At 38.0% G+C, this 26,249-nt stretch overlaps 2 protein-coding genes across 3 annotated transcripts in view; both read right to left on the bottom strand.

Annotated features, from left to right (window-relative positions):
- The window catches only part of LOC114534796, a 36,454-nt gene extending 26,496 nt beyond the window's left edge, over nucleotides 1–9,958 (bottom strand). Inside the window, exons 1-2 of one of the 2 annotated variants that reach the window (XM_028556264.1) lie at nucleotides 9,826–9,958; nucleotides 5,720–5,833 (exon numbers count right to left, since the gene is read on the bottom strand). The gene's annotated coding sequence lies outside the window, so the exon portion shown is untranslated. The remainder of the gene's footprint in view (nucleotides 1–5,719; nucleotides 5,834–9,825) is intronic. The other variant, XM_028556266.1, reaches the window with a different exon arrangement.
- Nucleotides 9,959–15,725: 5,767 nt separating this feature from the next.
- On the bottom strand, nucleotides 15,726–22,191 carry LOC114534829 (uncharacterized protein K02A2.6-like). The gene is made up of 6 exons (XM_028556301.1): nucleotides 21,866–22,191; nucleotides 18,164–21,824; nucleotides 16,859–17,035; nucleotides 16,207–16,408; nucleotides 16,018–16,109; nucleotides 15,726–15,896 (listed from the first exon to the last, which is right to left on the bottom strand). The coding sequence occupies exons 1-6, from the start codon at nucleotides 22,189–22,191 to the stop codon at nucleotides 15,726–15,728; spliced, it is 4,629 nt and encodes a 1,542-aa protein (XP_028412102.1).
- Nucleotides 22,192–26,249: the final 4,058 nt, after the last annotated feature.

Here is a 26,249-nt window from a genome sequence, read left to right as displayed (position 1 = left end):
TCCTTGTTCTGGATTTTCAACTCAAATGCCATTAGTTTCTAATTTTTTCAAACTGGAGAGGAAGGGTTTTAAGTATGTTAGCATATTTGGCTTGCTGCTGCCAAACCGTAAAACAGCGACGATCATGTTACTTCTCAAAATTCTTTGCGCGTAAGGTAGTTCGTTGACCACAAAGTATAGAGGCCATATTGCAACTTTTAAAGATTTAAATACTGGTATTCCATTCGTATTCCAAGTTAACGAAATGTTCCTTTGATCGTCAAGTATTCCCCTGTCCCCGAAAAATCTTCGATATTGTTTCCCATCCTAGATATCTTAACTTGTTCAGCACTGGCGCTAGCTTTACTTGTTCGCTATATATTGTTTCCTTTTTCTTAGAATTAAAGCAAGTTCTGCACATGCTTCTCTAAGTTCTGATTGGCTAACTGCCTTTACGTCATCAGACTTTTGAATAATATTTACACAACGATTTACAACAATTTAAACAAAACATAAACCCTTTGTTACACAGATCCTTTAAAAAACACCTTGCCTCACACATCAATTTTCTTTTGTTTTTTGTCTTCGAATTTGTAGCATAAAGTAGAGGGAAAACTTTAAAGAATAAAAATTGAAAGTTCTTTTAAACGGACCCTTTGAAAACAGCTTGCCACATGCATCAAATTTCTTCTACTTAACATTTCCTTTGATGGTTATTTTCTCTTGTGTGTAGATGCAGATAGAAATTTCTCTTACATTGAAAATAAGAAATGGCAAAAAGATCATATATGCTAGTGTGGTTTTGATTGACTGAGATTCTGATCATAATAAGTGTGTGTGATTGGCATCCTGTTATGTCACAGGATCAATAGGATTATATGATATTTCTTGCTCCCAAACAATGTCAAAATATGCTATGGTTGCAGCAATGACTTTGTGCAAAAATATAGATCTCCGCCTTTTAACTTGATCATAAGGCATATGGATAGGATGACAGTATGGCCACAAGATGCAACTAATAACGACAAAGAGACCAAAGATGTCGAGAAGATAACGTCATTAGAAAGCCAGAAACAAGTGGAACCTTATCCATTGGAAAAATCATTGATGTTAAGACGTTTTCAGAGTGAAGGAGACTACTGAGAGTGACTGTATATGTTTTGAGGTTTGTAAACAAACTGAAAGCGGGAATGAAAGTAAACATTGATGAGATGATCAAACAATGATCTAGCGAATTTTAATGTATTAAATACATTTTATGACAGATCAAAACATATATAAAAGCATTTTGCAATTTGGCTTCTGCAACAGAGTTAATAACGGAAACGTCTAGCCCAACGCCGCACAGTCCAAGCTCAGCCTTTGAGCAAAGTCACCCAAACATTACTAGTCTTTCAGGATTTCGAGACATCATGGAATCTACTGATGATATTGGATTTCAGGATGAGGTTCTCAACCTTCGACCACCAACGTGAAAGAAGTATTGACTATTTTGTTACTGTAGTAACTCTCACGATAATCGACATGTCAAAATTAAATTCTCATTTTTTGTTTCTCATAATTTCATAATACACACTGCATTTACACCCTTGTCTAAAGGACAACATTGTATATATTCTAAAATCTTGCAGTATTAATCTTGGAGTGACTATATAATTAACATGTGTTTCGACATCTACAAAAAGTTTTGTTGTGGTTTAGTTTCGTTTACAATAATTTGATCTAAATCATTCTGTCTTGCCATGGAACTGCACCTGCCTCTGAGTTGACCCAGTGCTTCAACAGATTCCTTAGCCCCTTTCCTTTGTTGGTGGATGTGTTTCTCCCAACAACTGTATGTGTGTCGAGCAAATTTCTGTCTTGTCTCCATGATCCAGGAATGAAGTTGTTGTTCATGTTCTCTGCATGGTCTTAGATGCTGGTTCTGTAATTCAGGAAAGCGTATCCTCATGAGATTGTGCAGGACAATACAAGCTTTAACGATGAGCTTCACTGTAGCAGGGTGATGCTGCATTGTAGTTAACAGAACCTGGAAACGATTCGTCAGGATGCCGAAAGCGTTTTCAACTACTCTTCTGGCGCGGGAAATCCTGTAGTTAAATATCCCCTCTTCTTCATGGTGTAGACCACGGCGGCTGTATGGCTTCATCATTGTCTCTCGGAGGGCAAAGGCATCGTCACCTACAAAGAAGTAGGGGACACTCTGATAGTCATTTGGTAAAGCATCGGGGACGGGGAATCCTATAATTCCGTCTTCTGTTAATTCTTTGATTTCAGAGTTGTTGTAGATCTGTGCGTCCGATGATGACCCTTTTACCACCGAGGTCTGCCCAGATGAATTTATAATCTGCGTCTACAAGGCCCATGAGTACAACAGAGTAGAATCCCTTGTAGTTGAAATATTGGGATCCACTTTTTGGTGGACACTTGCAGGCAATGTGCTTTCCATCTATAGCACCACATGTATGGGGGAAGTTCCTCCACTTGAGGAACTTATCAGACATGGCACGCCATCCCTCTGGCGTGGTAGGGCAGGTCATTACTTCGGACATGTATTCGTCGATGATGGCTTGGCAAACCTCTCTGACAATAAGTGACTGGGTGTTGTGGGGGACCCTCCATCCGTACTTCATGGCTGAATACGTGCTCCCAGAGGCAAGGTGTCGCAAAGTCAAAGAGAGCTTCAGCCCAGGCTCCAGGGGTCGCCTATACCAGGTATGTTTCTTGGTGATCCTGGACTCACTCTTGCCAGAAGCTCATCAAACATCTCGGGGACCATCCGCATAAAGTTCTTGAAACATCGCGTATCCTCGCTTCGGAGTTCCACCAGAAGTTGGTCGTAAATGTCAAACTGCCTTCGCCTTCCGATCCATGATCTCATCCATACCTCACGTCTTTTTCTTTTTCTCCTTTTCCTTCTGTTATTTTCTATGTGACGAATCGTCAAAGCTATGAGATCAAACTGGTATTCAAGAACAGCTAACTCCATCCTTTATCCTCGAAGGTACAAGATGATATGAAGGCATCCAACATAAATATATATTATACACAATAAATGACATGCTATAATATTTATATACCCTTTCTCGTAACGTTTGCAATACGCTGAGGATACGACGACCAGGCGTTAACTATACGCTAATTGTACGGTAAATGCGTTACTTAATCGTCAGTCATACGCTAAGCCCTCTATAGACGTTAAACATACGTCACACATAAGTTAGACCTTCGTTACTGATGCGCTATCAACACGTTAGTTGTACGGCACACTTACTCATTTGCGTATGATTAGCGTACTCAACCTATTAGTACAGTACATTTAGCGTCCTTCTGCCGTATTCAGCGTATGACTAGCTTATCTTTACCGTATAAACCATACGTTCAAACACGCACAAGATTTTTAAGCACGCTTAAAAAAAAAAATTTCTTCCTCGGCGTATACCAGCGTATGTGACCGTGCTTGGAACGTGTATAACTTACGCACGACGTACCACCAGCATATTTCAGCGTATTCCGGCGTATGCGTGATATTTATCATGCGCTGCCATACGCTAATGCGATACGCAACAGTGTGACAGGGCCTTTAAGGAATTTTCACTGGGGGGGCAAAGCAGGAAAAAGGCGAAACGAAAAATGAGCCGACGAGGTTTGGCGAACGCGCGAGACAGAAGGAAACCCATGTTTAAATGCAAACAATAATTTCAACTCTTTGTAGTTATAGTTGTACAGCATTTAGGAAAAAAATTTGGCCATAAAATCTCTTTGTTTATATGTTTCAAGACATGGCCTTGCACTGCGTCGGTCTTTTTGTTGAAAAAGGATACAACGGCTGGCCTTGGGTCATATAAAGCAGTAGGGACACCAGGCTATAACCATTCTATCATTTAACGTTTTCTGATTTGTTGCTGTCTTCAGCTTCGAGTACAAGATATTATATTTTGAAACACTTCTTTCAACTGTCATGCTATCAGATGAAATCACCACTATTGCAGACAGCATCGCAAAAAAATATAGTCATCAACAAACCGCCGGGCGGAAATACTAAGAAATAGTGGCGAGGTTTAGAAAGCTAGCATTTTATTCGATTGATTCTATGAAATCTATCGCTACTGTGACTATTTGTCGAAGAACATTATGCATTACATGCAAGATGGCTGTGGAGAAGGCTATGGAAGGGCATAATCTCTTTATCAAGTAAATCAACAGCAATTCTCAAAGCAATCTTGTCGCACTACGTGGGCAGAAATGAAGTTACTGGGGGGGCAAATGCATTCTCTGGGGGGGCAATTGCCCCCCCAGATATATAGTTAAAAAAGGCACTGGTTTTTAGATAGTTTTCTGTAACTGTAACTGAGTACGCACATTAAAAATACTCTTTTGCTACGGCTAGATATGTTGGAAAGAATGCTCCCAACTAACTCAACATTTGCTGGTTACACTTGTATCAAACTATGTGGAAACGGGGCCTTGGTACAACACATTAGTGCAAGTTAGGCTCGTTTCAGACGTCGAATTTTTCATGTGCCAAATCCAGTGCAAAATAAACTTAAGCAAAGACTTTATCTCATTAACATTAGGTTCGGAACATGAATAGTCGATGTTTGAAAGGGGCCCAAGTCATTTCCACGCCATATACATGCAGTAACTTATAAGGGTTTCGAGGTTTTAGTATTGGGCTCTGCGTTTAAATTACTCTTGAACTAGAATTGTTACTCGTTGTAATAGCTAAGACCGAACAGGTTATAATATGGGAAAGAGAAAGTAAATTTCAGATACTTAAAAATAATATAAAATGTATAAAAAATCCTATCAAGTTAGGTCTTATCAAAAAGGAGACGTCTTTGAAATAACGGAGTATCAGCGGGGGAATGAGCTCCCTCGCGGAGGCGTGGCTCTGGGACACACTATATAGGTTTTTCCTCTCATGTTTGTGAATGGTTCAAATCGTATCTTACTCACAGATGCCAAGTCACCGGCGTTAATAATAAGCAGTCCTCTGTAAAGCCTGTGAATGTAGGGGTCCAACAAGGAAGCATTCTTGGGCCGCTTTTATTCTTTATCTATGTGAATGTGAACAATTTACCCAATTGTATCAAGTCATGTAATATCTCTATGTATGAGAATGATACTGTCGTTTACTTTTCTTCAAAGACAGTCAAGGTATTGAATTAAACGAGGATCTGGCAAATGTTCAAAAGTGGTTCACACGCAATCTCGTAACCTTGAATGAGAAGAAATCTAAATTCATGCTAATTGGTGCCCATCAACGACTTAAATCTTGTTTTGGTGTTTCCATCGGTATCAATGGGACAATACGATTGTGCATGATGAGGACGCAGGTTCTCAAGTGATGATGAACTCCGAAATTTAATTCCTAGTTTTTATCGCATAAATAACTCACAGAATGTGCCAATGCGAAGTCTAATTTTACTCGAGACATGCATACCCTGATCAATTTCAATACCTATGCTCTAGTAACACTCTGTTGTCTAGATGACATTGGTGTAAGGAGTTGATTAATAGAGGCCATTGTATAAAACAAACGAACGTTTTTCGCCGATATTTAACAAAAGTGATAGACAAGGCACGTCTAGCTGATCTACTACTGTGTGGAACACGTAAAACTGTACTAGCTGTAGGGAGCTACATTAAACTGATCTTTTACTATAGATCACGTAAAACTGTACTAGCTGTAGGGAGCTACATTGAACTGATCTTTTACTCAGTAAATTATTCGCACCTTGACTCAGAGAACTTTTCACACGAGTTGAATAACTTTGAGTTGTCCTCGCTGTAAACACTCAACCAACATTATACAACGTTGTGTATAAGCAAAATAATGGTAGATCTCCTCCTAAAATTATAACAGAAACAATATTAAACAAGGATCCAGATGAAATGTTACACACAAAATAGGCACATCAAATGTGGTTCAAACGTCAAGCCAAAGACCAGCTTTAAATATGTAAAAAGAGGTCATTACGAATTGAAGTTAATGAGTTCACGGCAACCAGGTATATAATCCATCCCAATTATCGCTACTCTGGTTTTAATAAATGAAAGTAATCACCACACAAAGATTAACTTTCACGACCCAACGTTTCCACACTCCGGTCTAGTGTCTTCATCAGGGGTGATCTGATGTTGAAACTGGGTTCCTTATATACTCTTAAAATGACGTTATCTATCAATCAGATGTAAATATTCTTTTGACAAATAGCTTCCGTCATCCCTATTTAGGGCACAAAGACTCGCATTAATATGCCAGGCTTCCAAATAACGCCTTTGTCCATAACGATCATTAGAGGTAATGACTTTTGAATCGTTCCACGCAATGTTATGGTTAGTTTGACACACGTGTTCCGCGAAGGCTGATTTTAGATTACAGCATCAGTTTTCTGTAGCAAAACCTGTTTTTGAGGAATCCCCCTCTGAGGAATTGCATCTAGTCGGGACAGGGGATTTTAAACAATTATTTAAAAAGTTTCGTGGATAATAGACCTTTCTTATAATGACGTCAAACGCGGAAAGTCTGATGTTACACGAAATTTGATTTGCTCCACAAAACTATCGAGCCAATCAAACTTCGTGTAACATCATACTTTCCGCGTTTGACGCCATTATGAAAAAGGTCTATTGTTCTCTCTCAGTACACTGAGGACATAATCACGCTCGTTGTCCCTAGCGATTGGATGTTAACGATTCAGCTCTTTGAAACAAAGTTTTTGCAACAGACTTTTTATGACTTTTTTGATGGTGTGAGTAGAAGGATAGATATTTGTCCGTATGTGTAGGTTTACGGTAAACATCGGTTTCTAACTGCCCTTCGATATTTCTATGAACATAAGTATCCAACACTCCTACTGTTGCCTTAAAACCCTTTCAGACACTGGGACATATTTTCGCAAAAAAAAATATATATTTTCGCAAGGATCGCGTAGCGACTAAACAGAAAACTCATGCTGTATACTCTATACCATGTGGTGATTGAAAGAAAGAATATCTAAGTGAAACAAAACGCCAGTTCGGCACACGTTTAAAAGAATATCAAAAGGCCGTTTCGAACTTAGTTCAAAATCAGCCTTGGCGGAACACGTGTGTCAAACTAACCATAACATTGGGTGGAACGATTCAAAAGTCATTACCACTAATGATCGTTATGGACAAAGGCGTTGTTTGGAAGCCTGGCATATTAATGCGAGTCTTTGTGCCCTAAATAGGGATGACGGAAGCTATTTGTCAAAAGAATATTTACATCTGATTGATGGATGACGTCATTTTGACAGTATATAAGGAACTGAGTTTCAACATCAGATCACCCCTGATGAAGACACTAGACCGGAGTGTCGAAATGTTGGGTCGTGAAAGTTAATCTTTGTGTGGTGATTACTTTCATTTATTAAAACCAGAGTAGCGATAATTACGAAAGAGGTCATTGTTGAAAATCTCCAAACAAATCGTACACACTGGGACTGCATATAATTTTACATTTATTCAGGAATCAACACTTTACAATAATTCACGCTCTAATGTATACTAAATTACAACTATGATTTTAAGCTATATTTATAACAACAAAACAAGATGCTTTACCAATCAATGATGCATTTCCCTGATGCATCTCTTACAGGACTGCAGAATGTTTTTCTGTAGTTTTCGCTCCACTACAAACCACATTTGCGTCCGCTTACGTTATTATGTGGGACACTGGCTTCGCGGTTGTTGCTACGTGCTACCTCAAAACCTCCATTTCTTATGCTATATGATACTACATTATTAACATTTACATAACAATTCCTTTATTAACAATACATATACAATTTACGACCATAACACGATATATTTCCGCATACTCAAATGACTGTTTACTTATATGGTTGGTATACTCAACCATGGGTTAACCTAAATTCCACAACAGTCGTTAATATTTTTTGTGCAACATATTATGCAGTTGGTGAGTCCCACTCAATAAAAAGCGAGTTTAAGATGCACCAAATCTATGACGCGGACGTGGCATGAAAATTGCTACTAGTGTGAGTATAGACTGTGCCACAATATCATTTCATATGCTCTACAGAAGATTATATCATTTCCATGTACTGGAGTGCGGCAAGGATTGAAAAAAAAACATTAGTGAGAAATTTGCGAGTTTTCAGTGTCGTAGCTGGAACCTTAATTGGGGGGGGGGGGGTGTATATTCATATATTTGTCTTATGATGACTGATTTCTTTCGTACGCTATTGTTCCTACGATATGCAAACATGATTATATGATTATAACAAATACGAGACTGAATGAATGGACATAATAAATATAACAGTTGTTGGCAGGCTGAGGATGGATTTTGTGTCTCACAAAACTTTCATTCTGTGAGTTTGAATTAAAGTTATTTTTTAAAAAAATCTGTCATGTGTGGGATTAGGACATTTCAGAAATACTTGTATTACAATAAATATAGCTTAACATTTTTGGTAATATAGAAGATATACGCCCAAGGAAAACTTTTTAGGGAAGTAATTTGAACTAAAAACTCCGCAAAAGTACTTGTAGTACTCAGGGATATAGCTAGAAGATTAATTGTGGGTGCGGGGATTTATATATTCATGTTCATTTATATATATTCATTTATATATTCATAAGCGTCCCTGATGTAAATTGAAATATAAACTCTGCAAACACATATGAATAGTAAATTCTTCATTTCATTTTGACTCTTCGGGCTTCAATTTCATACCAGGGCACACGATGACACAAGTGTAGAAGTAATAATAATAGTTATTACCAATAAATTATTTATAATATATATCAAGAAAATCTATATTCCTCAGTATGATAACATTTTTTAATTTGACATTCTCAGAAGCAGATAAATGTTGCTATAAAACTTGATATTTTGACCTCTCAGACATCTTGAATACTGGACTGGAAACTTGTAAATATAAGTAATATTTAACTAGTGAAATTACTAAGGGTGAAGCTTGAGTGAAACTCCTGAAAAACCACACATGTCAATAGTTTGTAATAACATAGCTGAGTTTCTCATTTGGATATTACTAAAGTAAGAATGGTATTAATAATGATCATGAAATTTTGACTTGATACAGAAGTGTGTTGTTGTTGGGCAGAATGTAATTATTTTCAAAACTGATGCAATAACTTAGCGAGCAAGTAGAACTAATTCCTTTTTAATTTATTTAAACTAACCTAATACCCCAGGCTGTATAGTTACTGTATCTGAATATAAATATGTACACTGAGTCACTGACTAATAATAAATGCATCAATTCACGCTTGCACAATTAATACCTCTCATAGATTGCTCTCATATTTGTATCTTTTATATTTATTAGTTAAACTCCCTTTCCCTAGAACTTAGATCATGAAATAGAACTTAGAAACTAGCTCAGGAAATATTTTACTTTGTTTGAAATGGCGAGGGGTTGCTGCATGCATGTATTTCTAGTAACAATATAACATTGAATTTGACAAGAAGGCCATTGTCTTTATTTCAATTTCCTCATGTATGAAGAAAAAACAAACATTACATGACACACAGTTACACAAAATGACTGAGACATAACTATGCTTCATGTGTGGGTGAGTGTTCATCACAAGATGATAAACATTAAACAGTTCATCAAGTGTTGCTAATATATTGTTTTTTCTATTAAAAGTTTGAAATATTTAATATGAATTAATAATGACTTATTGATAAATATTTAATGTTGTAGTTACCAGTATATAATACAGTACAAACTACCAAGTCTGTGGGGGAATATTGCAAAATTTAATACCAAATTGTACAAATAAATATACACTATAAAAACAATCAAAACAAAGTAATACCTTTTTATTCCAAGTACAACAGATCTGATATCAGAAATCTATTAAACGATGATTTTACCAGAAGAAATATCAGGATTTATTTGGTATTTTTATCACAAAGATATTCCAGTGTTTGGATGTGCGAGTTTTGATTTTTCACGCAATTTCACCACAAAAATCACGTGACTGTCTGTGAAACAATTCAAGTATTCCTTGGCGTGCATAGGAAATTCCTCAGTTTTCCTGACATTTCAACCTTACGGGGGGTGAGTTAGTGTTCAGTGTTTCAGGATTAATTAGTCTTAGTATTAAGATTACCTTTGTTAATTGTTAGTATTGCTGATTGTCCCGGAAATATTTGTTCAACTTATATATGATATACAAACAACATTTTTTCTCCTGCACATTAAATCACAAACTGAGTAGAGCCGCCAAGCAACCCAATAATTTCAAGAATTGCTTTCAATGTTTCAAATCCAAATACCATGAAAGCAAAGACAACAATTTTATCAAAGTTAGAGAGTTTCCCTGCAGACTAATTCCCGGCAGATGAAAATCAAACCGTAGTCTAAAATCTAAATTACAGGTATTTGTTGCCTCAGAGGTTGAGGATTACCAGCGCGTGTTTCTCAACTACACGTAGTCTAAGCTTGATTTATTTAGCAAGGAAGGTTTCGCTTATCGATAAGAGATGCAAGTTCGTATAGAGGTCAAAGCGATTATGATCGACAAACCATTTTAATTTTTTTTAATTCAGTGTATTTACATTTATATTATTCATTTATTTTTGGACAACAAAACGCATTGTGTTTTTCTGTGACTACGAGTCCGTTGTCCAAGTCTCAATCAGAATGTCTGAAGATAATGGACTTACTCCGACCGATTGTTCTTTGTACTTTGAAAAACAACTTTACATTTACGGCCAGGCATTGTACGCGGATTTGACAAGAGCATTGCTGACTCGCTCTCTCGTTTTCAGATGGACCGCTTCAAACAATTAGCGCCACTGGCCTCTCCTCTGCCCTGCGTCATCCCAGTATCCATGATCCAAACATAAAAAAACGTGGTTATGAACTTATTCAGCATTCAGGGGCACCGTCAACTAAAAAAACATACGCCGCTGGCGTAAAACAATTCATTTCATTCTGCCTTGCCAAAGGTATCGTGACACCCTGTTCACCTTTACTGCCTGCGACTGAACTTACCCTGCTCTACTTCGTCGGCCATCTTTCCAAATCTGTTTCACATTCAACTGTTAAAACATACTTAGCTAGCGTGTCTTACCTCCACGTAATTTTTCAAATCCCATTCGACATTTAGAGAAAAGTCTCAAAGGTCTGAAGCGCCTCAAGGGTGAAAAATTGCGGGATCGACGGCCTATCACTGTGACCGAACTCTAGTCCCTTCATTCTGCTCTACGTCCTCAGTTTACAGACTGTTTAGACAATGTGATGCTTTGGGCCGCCTTCACTCTGGCCTTTTTTCGTTTCCTGCGCTGTGGTGAATTCACGTGTAATTCTCCATTTGATCCCGAGTGCCACCTATCATCCCGCAATGACATTATTTTCCACCCAAATATCCTCCACGCGGAATATTACGATGTCTTGATCAAGCGTTCCAAAACCGACCCTTTTCGTCGTGGATGTCGTTTAACAATTGGCTCATAGTAATGTCAAATCATCGAAGGGTTTGGATAATGAGGAAAGGGAAAACATACTTTTCAATTAACCGCTTTTTATCGCTCTGTGAAATAATATTTCGCGCGCACAATTTTTGCAAACCTATCCGCACGAAACGATCATTTAATTGACAACAATTGAATGAATTTTACGTCATTTAATTGAACCACCCAGCGCGTGCGTTTTCCATGAAAATGATTTTGTCGTGAATCAAGCTAAAAACTCGTATGTGATGATCACTGAACGGCAACAAACCCAGGGGCGTAGAAAGCATCCAGTGATTGGGAGGTACCGGCTTCCAAATAACTCTGCCGGTTCAAGCTATGAAAACATACCTACTCCAGTCATATTCTGGCCAAACAACTCGTCCAATTGTCAATTTACATCAGCTGTCCCACTTACACGTGTAACCCTAACATCGCACCTACGTCATCTACTTCAAGGGCAAGGACTAGTCGAAAAATTCTACGCCTCTCATAGTTTCAGGATCGGAGCTGCTACAGTTGCGGGCTCAGCCGGCCTAACCTTTTGGCTCATCAAAACGCTAGGACGTTGGTTTTCAGACTGTTACGAGATATACATTAGAACTCCAAAGGACGTCTTAGCTTCCGTTCCATAAAAACTAACTGCAAGTACCAAACATTGAAAATTTTGTTTAATATCTACCTTTAAAACTCAAACATTATGCTTCCTTGCTGTATAGTCTGTATAATACCAGTCCCCTATTTGTGTGTATGTGGATCCTTCCTGCAAACTCATAGCCTGTCGTATGTTTGTTATATGTATCAAATTTATTGAACAATGTTCAAACGGAGAAAATGCAAACGGGACACGAGATCCCATGCGAGGCATTCCTCCGATTACATATTTACATATACAAAAACAAATAACACACAGAAGAAACATAAGTTATATAGCTACACGCATCGAAGAATAAGCAAATGCCACAAGCTCGAAAATCCAAAGTTGTTGATTTGTTGTTCTGTCATGCTACCACGGCAACTGCACGATACCTTCGAATCTGTTTGTTCAAGGACGCACATACACACAATTACCGGCCACCTTTGCAAGATTGTGTCTTAAAGACATTTTTGGGTAGACCCTCTCCGCTGTCGAAAGACAGGACTCTAATTCGGCCTATTTCCCGTGGCGGAAATGGGAACTTTGGCACTTTGTGCAGATCACCATTTGTGGCAGGAAGTCTGGACAACACATCACCACGTGAAGTGCATTTGTATAGGTCACTCTGGTCGAAAACGCGACCTAGAGACTCGATGGGTCAGTCAGACAATATTCGAATCGAGCTGACTGACCTGAACGGGGGTCCGCCTGTTCCCCTGTTATTAAGAGGTCCATCTGTTCCTCTAGAAAAACCTATAGTTTTTGCAAGCTCTGTCAGGTTTTGAGTGCCCTTACTGTCTCGGTATAACTAATGGTGGTCCTTAGATCATGAGGTCTTACCTCACTGAACAACATGCACAGAGCTGGCTCACAACCTCTGCGAATTAGAGGTCCTCCTGTTCCTCTAGGAAAAACTTAGGTTAATTAGAGCCTCTAGACCTTTTTTCGAGCGCTTCCTGCCCAATTTATATGCCACAAAAATGTCTCATTGTGTTGTTGCTTTTCAAAATCTATAACATATTTTCAAACATATAAACTACATGAAACGTATTTTTGAGCTGTTTGAACTTTGCACGTCTTACTCAAATATAATAATCAATAATATTTAAACGACACATATGGTCTTCTAGTGTGAAAACAGCTACAGTATTTAGACGACACCTTCAGACCGCCGATAGCAGGCGATTTGTTTGTCCACAGACGATTTGTTCGTCTTCTGATGTGAAAACGGCTAATCGCTCATATTCTATGAAATTTGGAGTTAATCAATACGGCGGATGCGTAGCAAAACCAAATGAAATTTCTATACTTTAATAGTAACATGTAATATTTGTTGATGTGAATGCTGTCTGCTGAAACTTTAGCATATAGCTCACATGCCCAATCAGTTTATGAATTATGTAAACATAAGTAGAGGCAGGAACGCAAAATAAAAGGCTGTGTCATTCTACCTAAAATAATTATGCTTCGGCCGAAGAGGTCTGAACGTGATCCCAATTATTACTCGTGCTCTAGGAGAGCAAGAGTCTGGGTTTCGTCGTGTGTCGGTCGCGTTTTGGACCTCGATGACCCAGAATGCATTGCGCACTTGACTCAGTAATGCTGACGGAACGTAATTATCCGACAATACAAGCCACATTTTACAAACAATACGGCAAAATATATATGCACAGAAGACATTACTGCGGTGCAACATTTACATGCATATTGATTGGTGCGATGTATATTTTTAAATTCCTATATGAAAGCAAGATATATGATGGATATTTTCGCAGTGTTATAGACGTACAAATGCTTATAAATTATACTTATTTAAAATACCTAAATGTTTGAACCGTCGACTGACATTACGAACAATACGAATCAATACTATTACAACCAGTTTTTTGAAAGCTTTCGTCGGAACTAAAACACTGCAGTCTGCAGGACTTCAATATAGAAGCATTGACACAGTAATATGTCACGTCGTGTTGATTTTTAGGCTACCTATAATCGGCATTTGTGAATTGTGATAATAATGTAAATGTATTAGTTATACTTGTGTGATACATTTTTGTCGTGTAAGTCCTCCCAGGCCAAGGGTAACCACAAAGCCTTAACTTACGCTATAGGTTCCAACAACACGCCATGATTGTGTCCCTCAAAACAGTCAAGTAATGCTATCAAATCCCTAGAACACAATCCCTAGAGCACGAGTGTACGCTTAAGCCGGCGTCTTGTTTCAGTTAATATGATCAGCATCCCCCCACTAAATTTTGTACAAAAATAGAAGTAGGTGACACCTTTATCGCCAGCTGTTTTAACACCTGCATAATTATAATGAATTACAGGAAAGTAACAATACGCATGCAATACAAGTTGGCAAAGCACAGCATCCCAGTTCAATTGTGCACCCATAATGCATATGTAAAGCTGTAAAAACAAAGGATAACGGTGCTGCATCCGTGGTTCCAGCATCCCTGGAAATAAAACATTTTTTTACCACGCCAGAATTATGACCGAGCAAACTTGAAATGAATCTGAGAGAACTTGCTATGAAAACTATGAATCTGAGAGAACTTGCTATGATGATATATATGAACTCGTATCCTACATGTATGTCAAAAGTCTCTTTATCTAGAAACTGTTGTTTGAGTTTGAATATCTCAGCCATGTTGATGTCGTTGTGTTCAGAGGAACAAGAAGCTTTTTGCAGTTGCGGTGTAATTAATTGTATAAAATATGCAAGATCAAACAAGCACACACCACGTCATTTTAATAACCACTGCTTAAGAAGCTACGAGGAAACTTTGTCTTTGGTAATTTATATTATTGGAGAATGTAAACCATATAACAGATTTTTAACTGAAACATTTTATTGATAATTGCTGCGGAGCGAGCGAGCCTTAAAAATAAATATAAATTCACTACCTGTGTTCAATCACTCAAAAGTAGAATTTTGTTATTGAAGAATAACAGGTTTTTTAGCCATTTTAGCGTTTAAGCTTTAAAATTACAGAGATATATAGCTTCTTTATGCATTGCTGGACCGTAATTAGTAGATTTTATACAGATTTTACAGAGTAAATAGATTATTTAGGGCCCTGTGTGAGAATTGGTTGGCCCACATAGCTTTTAACTGAAATGGTTTTAATTCCAATTCTTCTGTATATTCCACACACACGAATGCTTGGGATATCCACTATATTTTACAGAATAACACAGAGTTTCAACGACTTGTCCAACATCGGATATTTATGATCAATTTGGTCAAAGCCTTTACCTTTCTCTATATGTAACTGTAATAATTAAATTCTTGGCAGGTAAATAAACTAATAAAGATAACGTTCCCAGGGGCTAAACAAAATGCTTTTAGTTGGAGAAGGGATATAAAGACAAGTTAGAACCGCTGCCAAAACAGTGTTCGACAAATACCTCAATTAAAGCGTTGCATGTTCAATGTGTTTGTATACATGTATACATGAATCTCAGACTATAAAGCTAAAGTGTTCAATTTGTTAATAAAGTCTAAAACTGAACTAGGCAGTTTTTTCCCATCATGGATGTGCAGAACAAATTTTTGTAAAAATAAACAAAAGTGACTTAATCCTATTACTAGATACTCGAACAAGAAAGCATACATCACGGCCATATACGCAACAATTGCGTCGAGCAACATCCCTTGCAAAGGCATACCGCTATCTTCTCCGCTACGACAGCCTTTTTCCCAATGTCCTCAATGCTCTTCTTGACCAATATCTTTGGATGCATCTCTTGCGTTTCACTGGCAGCCTTTTCAAAATTCGAACCTTCCTGCAAAGAAATGGAAGAGTCTAGCTTAGCATCTGTCATAAATATAAATCCAATTTATGCTGTTGTAAAAATCTGAAGCTGAAGCAAACAGTATAGTAAAAACATTTCTGGAATAACTTACTGGGATGAACTGGATGATGCTGCTTAGGTCGTTTTTACCAGACTTCTGCAACAGCAGGGCAGCTACTACCAGGGCAACATCTGATATTTCATCTATATCAAAGTCAAAGAGAATTAATATCAGATATATGTCATAGATGTATCATAGATGAATGGACTATAGACTATAATATTTGATATATAGACTTACCATCTGAATTTTCAACATCCTGTTGACAATTAGGGTCAGTTTCTAGCAACTTCAGATACTGCCCTATCTGTTCATAGCACTTTACTTTCTTTGACATTTTGGCAAGCATTATGATCTTGTTGCTCATTTGGAGAAAGTTGGCTTTGAAGGTATCTTTTATACTTGATGTAACAGCCAAAATCCTCTCAAATTTTGCAATAATCTAAAAATTTATAACACATGAGTCTGTGCAGTATTATATTATATATCTAATTTGGCAAAAACCAAACTATCTTGTAAAAACGTCTTTAAAGCCTGATACATTTTGCTATACAAATGACATATTAAATAAGATTGAACATTCACCTATGAATCCTTTTTCAATTCTGATTTCATTTTGTGAAAGGAAATACTTTTAAAGTTAAATAATTAAACAATAATTGTAACAATCATATATATTTCTATGTATACAGTGTAATTGAATATCATCTTACCTCTTTGTTTGAGAAAAGTGCTGGATATTCCTGCTTAATCTCAGCTAAAGGGTTTTTTCATTTATAAATCTCCTCCAGTAGGGAAAGGTGATGGCCATTCTTGATTGGATTTTTCCTGCATCAGGATTCCTCTTGCGGGACTCGCTCTTCATGGACACAACATGGGCTTTCATGGATGCCTCATCTTCTCCCTCAGAAAAGGCTGACTCCCAATTTATCCCCCCTCTTCGAAAAGACTTCTTTACAACTTTGATGTCGCCATCCACCGACTTTCTCTTTCTTTGAAGGACCTGTGGATCCTGCGCATGTTTTCTTTCATCTCTAAATTTCTCATAAATTTGAGAATACCAAGAATCCTAAACATATATTAAGGTAATTTAAATGTGAATGATTTTTTAACAATTGTTTTACTATTGGATAAGAAATAATAGAGCTTATGGCCAGATCCAATGCCTTTATCTTGCAGAAATGATTAATCTTTTACAATTTGTTGGCATATTTGTGTAATTTGGTCCCTTGTCGGGTACCTAAATAATGTATTGTAAAATTAAAACCTCCCACAACATTCAATATATTTTGGAAACATTATGTTACAACAATGCATGCTCTTGGTTACTTACAAGGTATACACAGAAAAGTGTTCAAATAATCTTGACACAAAAGCTGATCGAGTATTTAAGGGCACTATTGGTCCGTTCAGCTGTGACAACCTTGGTGCCCACTCTATTGGTGGATTTGTGGAATGTTTTAATACCTTGAGGGTATGTACAGTGTGTATGGCCACAAATGCATGCATGAAACGCGATTCATGGAAAACTCTTTTATTCTCTTGTTGCGAGAAGTCTTCTTTTAGATAGCAGGCGTAGGAATGAACGACAACTGACGTCATGTGAGGCCCCAATAAGAATGTCTCTTCTCCACAGGCTGCTCTTAAGAAGTCAGTGAAACGCTTCTTTCGAATCGAAACAGTTGACGTTCAATACGATAAGTCTGAAAAAATCACCAGATAGCACATGCATGCAATTGTATTGCTCACTCATTCTCTGAAAGCTATCTACTTCTAAACTATTTATCAGAACATGTTTATTCTTACAAATCAGGAACATTATAATTAATCATCGTGCTCAAATTTGGCAGAAATTGGTCAAATCGTGAGCACTGGAAAACTCTGAAAAGTTCAACGTCTGTCGTCTAAAATAGGTCAAACAGGGCTAACCAGCCTCAAACAAAAAGCTAATATTTTACAATCGCAGTCTATGTGCTTCCACAAAAAATCTACTCATCATGTGTTTCATATTATCGTATCCAAACTCGTGTATTGAGTACAATTTAATACAGAAGAAGTGAGAGAGATTATTTACAACAAGCTAATATTTATACCTAACTACATTACCCATCATGCACGGGGCACGAGTTACACAGGACACCTATGTAGATAACGTTACATCCTAATCCTAGTCTAGGCAACTTGGCGGTTTGAATACTCGGCCACTCCTTGTCACTCCACTGATGGCTTTCCCAGCGCTAACAACGGGCTGCTGCGGAACATGTTGGACCTGCAACTTTGGCGGCGTTAATGGAGGTGGTGTTGATGATGGTGACACAGGTGGAGGTGGTTTGTCTGGCGGATAAAACTGTTCCTTAGAAGCACGCAAATGTTTACGATTTCTCCTGAACTGCCTGCCATCCTCAGTTATCACTTCATAAGATCTGATACCCGCTTCTCTTGTTACCTGACCTTTTATCCATTTATTCTCTCGATCATTTGGTTGAGGGGTAATTCGCACCACTTGACCTTCTTTCAGCGTTGAAAGCTCCTTTGTCTGTCTGTTGTAATAGAATGCTTGTTTCTCCTTCCTTGTCAGAATTTGTTTTCTTACATCAACTGGCGCTGGTTGTGGCTTTAGTAATGGTTCAGCAGTCGGTAACTGTGTCCGAGTTCTCCGTCCAAACATTCTTTGAGCTGGGGACGTATCCATGCCTTCCGTAGGAGTGTTTCTCCAGCTAAGCAACGAGATAAAATACTCCATATATGCCTCTTTGCTTTTCTTCATGAGGTTCTTGGCTGTCTTGACTGCATTTTCGGCTCTTCCATTGCTCTGAGCATGCAATGGTGAACTGGTGATGTGCTTAGTTCCTGCAAATCTCATAAAGTTAGCAAATTCAACTGAGTTAAATGGGGGACCATTGTCACTACAAAGTTCATTAGGAATTCCATGAGTAGAGAAGTGTCTCTTCATCTTGGAAATTACACTTTTACTTGTTTTGCCACTTAATGGGTCTACTTCAAAATAACCGCTATAGTAATCGACTGTGCACAAAAAGTCTTTACCGTCTATCGTAAAAATGTCAGTGGCAATCTTCTTCCAGGGTCTGTCTGGAATCTCGTGATAAATAAGGGGCTCCCTAGCTTGACTTGTACTTGATGATAGACAGATGTCACACTTACTAATGTAATCAGTGAGTTCAGCATTCATACCTGGCCAATAGACTAGTTCTCCAGCTCTCCGAAGACATCCTTGCACCCCAATGTGTGACTCATGCAATTTCAACATAATCTTGTGTCTGAGAACCACAGGAATAATACAACGTAGCCCTTTGAAGATGATGCCATCCACTACAGACAATTCATCTCGAATACCAAAATATGGATGGATGCTTGCTGGTAGACTGTGTTTGGAATTTGGAAATCCATCTAAAATTACCTTCTTGAGTAATTGCAATGTTGGATCTGCTGCAGTTTTCTGCTGTAACTCTTTCATCTGGTGGTCAGGAATTGAAAGAAACTGTGCTGCATGGACATGCTCTGTCTCTACTTCAGTTTTAGTAGGTATGTGGTCTTCTAGATATGCTCGAGATAACGTATCAGCCACGACCATATCTCTGCCAGGCTTGTAGCGAATTTCATAGTCATACTGTTGTAACCGCAAAAGTAACCGCTGGAGTCTCTTTGGCGCTGTGACTAGTGGTTTCTGCGATATGGAGACAAGCGGCTTGTGATCGGTCCATAAAATAACCTTACGACCATACACATACTGATGATTATGTTCCATACCAAACACTTGTGCTAACAGCTCTTTCTCGATCTGTGAATATCGCTGCTCTGCCGAAGTAAGAGCCCGACTTGCATATGTCACAGGTTGTCCATTCTGCATGAGAGCAAACCCGAGACCATTCTGTGAAGCATCTCCCTGTCCCTCAGTTGCATCAGTATCGCTGAAATACTTCAGAACTGGAGCTTTAACAACTGCTTCCTTTATACGCTCCAAGGCATCCTCTTGCTCTTCTGTCCAATTCCATTCTGCATCCTTGTGTGTCAGCCGACGCAAAGGCTCGCTCATTCCAGATAAATCGTTCAGGAATTTTGACAGGTACTTCACAAGACCAAGGAATCGCAATACTGCTGGAACATCATCCGGTCGCTTCATTTTCTGGATCGCTTCCACTTTTCTAGGATCTGGTTTCAACCCTTCTCTTGTGATTAGGTGGCCAATAAAGGACCCTTCCCTGGATTTGAAAATCAGCTTATCCTTGTTTAACTTGACATTCTTTGCTCGACATCGTTCAAACAGCGTAGTCAGATGTTGGTCGTGGTCACACTCTGCCTCTTCATCGGTGTCTCCCTTTCCGATGATGAGTAAATCATCAGCTATCTTATACACCCCTGGCAATCCTTCAAGGCATTGATCAAGCTTCTGCTGAAAGCACTCGGAAGCTGGGCAAATTCCATAGGGCATGCGGAGCCAGCGATACCTACCCCATGGTGTCTGAAACGTAGTAAGCTTGCTAGAATCTTCATCCAACTGGATCTGTAGATACCCATCTTTGAGATCAGCCTTTGTGAAAAACTTTGCTTTGTCTAACTCTGGGAGTATCTCCTCAACAACTGGAAGGGGATAATGTCTACGCTTCAGTGCGGTATTTAGATGCTGTGGGTCAATACATACCCTTACTTTTCCATTTGGCTTGGCAGATGCTACAAACCCAGACACCCATGCTGTTGGTTTCTCTTCTTTCACTAAGACGTTAAGGGCTTCAAGGCGATCAAGCTCTTCTTTTAACTTGTGTTTCACAGCAATTGGGACACGGCGAGGTGGCATCACAACTGGAGTCACTGTTTCATCCACGTCTAGATGAAGTTTGCCTTCAATCTTACCCAAACCTGTAAATAGATCTGCATACTTTGACAATACATCCTCTTTACTTAATCTCTGCTGCTCCCGAGATGTTACTGCATTACTACAATCCATATGTAAGATATTTTGGTGTTGAATGACTAACAGTTCCATCTTTTGAGCTGTTTTAACTCCTAACGGAGGAATGGACCCATCTTTAACAATCAAAAATTCTTCAAAGTACTTACAATTGTTCTTTGGGTTACTAATGTTCAACACTGCCTTGCCTAGTACTTCAAGCTTTGACTCAGAATAGGTAAATAAATTTCTATTGGTTGGCTGGACCTTGACATCTTTAGGCAAATAGGAATGCGGTAATACATTGCATGTTGCACCAGTGTCAATTTGCATCTGTATTATCTGGTCGCCCAATTGTATACCTGCACATACACAATTCCTCCCCGGGACTGTACTTACTCGTTCTGTAATTGACCAAATCTCATCATCAGTGGACTGATCACTTTCCTCATGAACTTGGTGTGTTTTAGATCTGCCAGTTTGTATTGTCTTTGGCCCTCTTTGTTGTCTTTTTGGTTGCTGACAAACAGAACTAAAGTGATGTTTCATTGAGCAGTTATTGCATGTTTTATTGTAGGCTGGACATTTTTCTTTCTTACGCTCATGTCGCCTGCCACAATATTTACAATCAGGACATGGTAACTTCGGTTTTCTTTGGCTATTGAATTGGGGCTTCCCTTTTGGTTTGAGTGCATGTGTAGACTCTGAAGTGTTGTGCGATATTTGCTTCTGTTGATTGTTTGCTGCTTCGGCTGCTCTGCATATGTTTAAACATTTTTCTAAGGTTAAACTGGTTTCTTGTAGCAATTTCTTCTGCAAAGTATTGTCACGTATTCCGCATACTATTTTGTCTCTAACTAACTCCTCCTTAAGGGCTCCAAATTCGCATGTGTCAGTTAAAGTACGAATGACTGTCGCATACGTGTCTATTGTCTCTCCTTGTTGTTGAAATCTGTTGTGAATTTGTACCGCTCATAAATAGGATTTGTCTACCTATGCAGTAATTGTTCCATAGTTCTATTATCTTCGTAATGTCTTTCCTCGTCATTTCGGAAAGGTAAACCATTATGAATTTCCATGGCTTCAGGACCAATACACGTGATAAACGTAGCAACTCGATATTTTTGGTCGCGTTCGGCGAGGTTTGTGATTACTTCATATGCTTGCCAAGTCTGACGCCAGTTCTTCCAATTTTTCGCTAAATTGCCTGTTAGACTTATTGGCTGTGGGAGCGGTACATTAGATGTAAAAATCTGCTGAGTTGATGGACCTGTTGGGCTTTCATTTTCTTGTCGTTCTTGCTGCCTTCGTGTCGCCATAATTAATGCACTTCAGGGCTCGATTCCTTCTAGAGATTATTCGCTTTATCAGCGTTTATACTTTAGCTTTTTGATATCTCTTTTCTTTGAGAAGCTAAAGTTTCTTCGCCCACAATGGTGGGCGTGGGTTCGAATCCCACACCTGACACCATGTCATATTACCGTATCCAAACTCGTGTATTGAGTACAATTTAATACAGAAGAAGTGAGAGAGATTATTTACAACAAGCTAATATTTATACCTAACTACATTACCCATCATGCACGGGGCACGAGTTACACAGGACACCTATGTAGATAACGTCACAACGTGGTACAAATACAGTTTTTTTATTGAACAATTTGAATCTGAGGTATAATATTTATCAGTTATTTCCTCGTGCCGGCGAGCATGGTCAAACTAAAGAGCATGATATTTAACTGATAAATCTTTATGTCCATACAATATCTTTTATAGTTTAAAGAGATTAATTAATAATCAATTATTAAAAAAATTAGGCATGTACCTCAGAGGTTGTTGGGTTTATATTACTCGCTTCTTTCCTGAATCTACTTTGGAAATCACCTCTGTTTCTCCTCCAGTCATAGTACAGTTTGCGTCTTCGTGAAAACGTATTACGAACTTTTCCTCTAGCCATTTTTTGGTTTTGAGTCAGGTAGTTCAACCATTGATATCATTGCACCGATGATTTCCTCCAATGGCATTATTGTCTTCGTATAAACCTAAATATATACCTATATGTAAGTTTTACGGCAAATAGTAAAAATAGGTACGCAATGCGTACATGTGGGTAGCCTGTAAAACATTATTAACTGCAATAAAGCTGCTATTGTGGCAAGTAAATATCAACTGATGCAATAAAATATTATTTTCTAGTCTTATGTTCTAATGCCATAAACAAGGGAATAAACACCCTATAGTTAGCTGGTTGAATACAGTTATAACAAAGTCAATTTAGTACACAAGCTATATATTATAATATTTTATTGTATTAAATACATTTTAGACAGATCAAAACATACATAAGTATCTTTACGAGAGATAGGAAATGAAATTTTTGCAGAATAGGTGAAGAGAACAAAAAAAGACAGTAAGGTTCCGGGATGGTGGCACACATCATCTGATAACATAAAACTTAGTTAAGGAGAAAAAGAAGGTTTCAGAATTCAGACTTTTTCAAATGATCATCGTTTTGATGTCCTTTGATTATCAGCATGTCTTTGTTACATACAAGATTGGTTATTTTGTTGATAAATCAATGTTATAGTTATGTTAATATTCAATAAAGGTTAAATGTTATTGTTCCAGTAAGATTATACCACTTGTTTTCCAAAGTTTATTGGCAATATGTTCACCATTATAACTGAAGATAATAATATGATTTCATTGATCCAGTAAGAAGGTACAGATGGTTTGCAATGTTGATTACAGATAACTTATCAGCATCAATTAGCTGGACATAATAGCACCAGTTGGTAGGTCCAAAAAATCTGTGTGGCTTTTTCCAAGTTTAAATTTATCAGTTGACAATATCTTATCACTGTGGTAATCAGTCCGACAATCAGTTAACATTGAATGCCATCATTCATCATTGATATAAATGTGTAAAAATTGTTTCAAACATTTCAGCATAACAATTTCAAAGGCTCATCTATGTATCTGAACAATATTTTAAAGATTTTTGTTCAGTTGAAATGCACTTGTGTTAAAAGTTTTGTTTTTTAAAAAAATATGTTTTGTTAGTTATGTTCAAGTAAATGCTTCTTTTTAAACTCCAAAGCATTTGGTTTAATAGCTGCATGTCCACAAGCAAGAAATTGACAAGTGATATATTGCATTATAATTTATAAAACAGGGCAACTTATTATGTACTACCATTTGCAATAAGGTAATGTATTTGGTTTAATAGCTGCATGTCCACAAGCAAGAAATTGACAAGTGAAATAGTGCATTATAATTTATAAAACAGGTCAACTTGTTACTACTATTTGCCAAATTATAAGGTAATATATTTGGTTTAATAGCTGCATGTCCACAACCAAGAAATTGACAGGTGAAATAGTGCATTTTAATTTTATATAAAACAGGGCAACCTGTTACTACCATTTGCCGAATAAGGTAATGTTTTATTTATTTTCTATTAGTGTAACTTTGTAGTTGTAGATTCAACGCTCACCGATCACCGCTTTATCGTCTTTAAAAGTACTCGCCTTCGCTTTAAAATTTGACAAACGTATTAACGTAACTTCGGTTGCTTCCGTCCTTCGAAAACAACGAAATTTTCCGGAAGTAGAAGAACCACCGTTCGTCATCTTTCGTATATTCGACGATTACCGAAGATGTGCACCCACACACACACAAACATCCGGACACTTTTTCGACTACATAGTGGTTAGCCGCGCATGCGCAGGCTACCCACAAAAACCAATTGAACGTTGGTCACTTACCATATTCGCTGATTCTGAAATTGAAAAACTTGGAAACTTTGAGCCTGCCACACACTAGAGTATCACCTTCGCAACGTTTCACTCGTGACTGTTGGCGTAAGCAAGTTCCCCTATCATAATATAATCAGTGGACGGTTCCGGCAATTGTTATTACTCGTGCTCTAGGAGAGTATGAGTCTAGGTTTCGTCGTGTGTCGGTCGCGTTTTGGACCTTGATGACCCAGAATGCATTGCGCACTTGACTCAGTAATGTTGACGGAATGTAATTATCCGACAATACAAGCCACATTTTACAAACAATGCGGCAAAATATATATGCACAGAAGACATTACTGCGGTGCAACATTTACATGCATATTGATTGGTGCGATGTATATTTTTAAATTCCTATATGAAAGCAAGATATATGATGGATGTTTTCGCAGTGTTATAGACGTACAAATGCTTATAAATCATACTTATTTAAAATACCTAAATGTTTGAACCGTCGACTGACATTTCGAACAATACGAATCAATACTATTACAACCAGTTTTTTGAAAGCTTTCGTCGGAACTAAAACACTGCAGTCTGCAGGACTTCAATATAGAAGCATTGACACAGTAATATGTCACGCCGTGTTGATTTTTAGGCTACCTATAATCGGCATTTGTGAATTGTGATAATAATGTAAATGTAATAGTTATACTTGTGTGATACATTTTTGTCGTGTAAGTCCTCCCAGGCCAAGGGTAACCACAAAGCCTTAACTTACGCTATAGGTTCCAACAACACGCCATGATTGTGTCCCTCAAGACAGTCAAGTAATGCTATCAAATCCCTAGAACACAATCCCTAGAGCACAATCCCTAGAGCACGAGTGTACGCCTAAGCCGGCGTCTTGTTTTATACATCGTCACGCATCGTCATTCATCAGCGTTAACTTTACTGCAATCATTAAATATGATCAATGGATGTGGTAATTATTGGCATGGTGAGTAAAATAGCCTGCTCATTTGGGAAAGAGTGCGCCCCTTCATTAATCATCAACAATGGACAGTGATAATAATATGCCGATCCTCACTGATCCATTGTATTCTTCTCTGACTGACAAAGGATTTTATACATGAACCAATGACCTCCGGTAATGACATGGCCTTTGGACTACAGGGTGTCTTAAAAAACGCAATCACTTAAATATGCAGAACATTAATACAGCTTTAAAGCGCAATAGATACGCTCCTCTGGGAATTGAAAATGGCTCTTAATCCTTCAATTAAAATGCTAAAAGTCATTTTAGCTGAACTATGGTGCAAACACGAACAATATTAATATTCTTGCATATTTAAGTGGTCGCAGTTTTTTTGAGACACCCTGTACAGTAGTGTCAACCACGCGCTTTAGTATAAAAAGTCACACCCAGTTTACCGTGCTGATTCAGTGAATCAGTTTAATCAGACGATATAATAATCTAATAATCCGGCCGTTATTGGCTACATACACAACTTGACACCTTTGAAAAAAGGTAAACTGAATGGTGCGACTTCGAACTCAAAATGCAAGACAAACAGGTACAACTATTAGCACTAGTTATTCTGCAAGCTAAATCCATGATACCACTCAGATGACAA

The sequence above is a fragment of the Dendronephthya gigantea genome, unplaced genomic scaffold (genome assembly GCF_004324835.1).
Source record: "Dendronephthya gigantea isolate DGI-Jeju-01 unplaced genomic scaffold, DenGig_1.0 000107F, whole genome shotgun sequence".
Classification (NCBI taxonomy): Eukaryota; Metazoa; Cnidaria; class Anthozoa; order Malacalcyonacea; family Nephtheidae; genus Dendronephthya; species Dendronephthya gigantea.
Note: the sequence above shows the minus strand (reverse complement) of the source record. Positions and strands in the feature narration are given on the sequence as shown.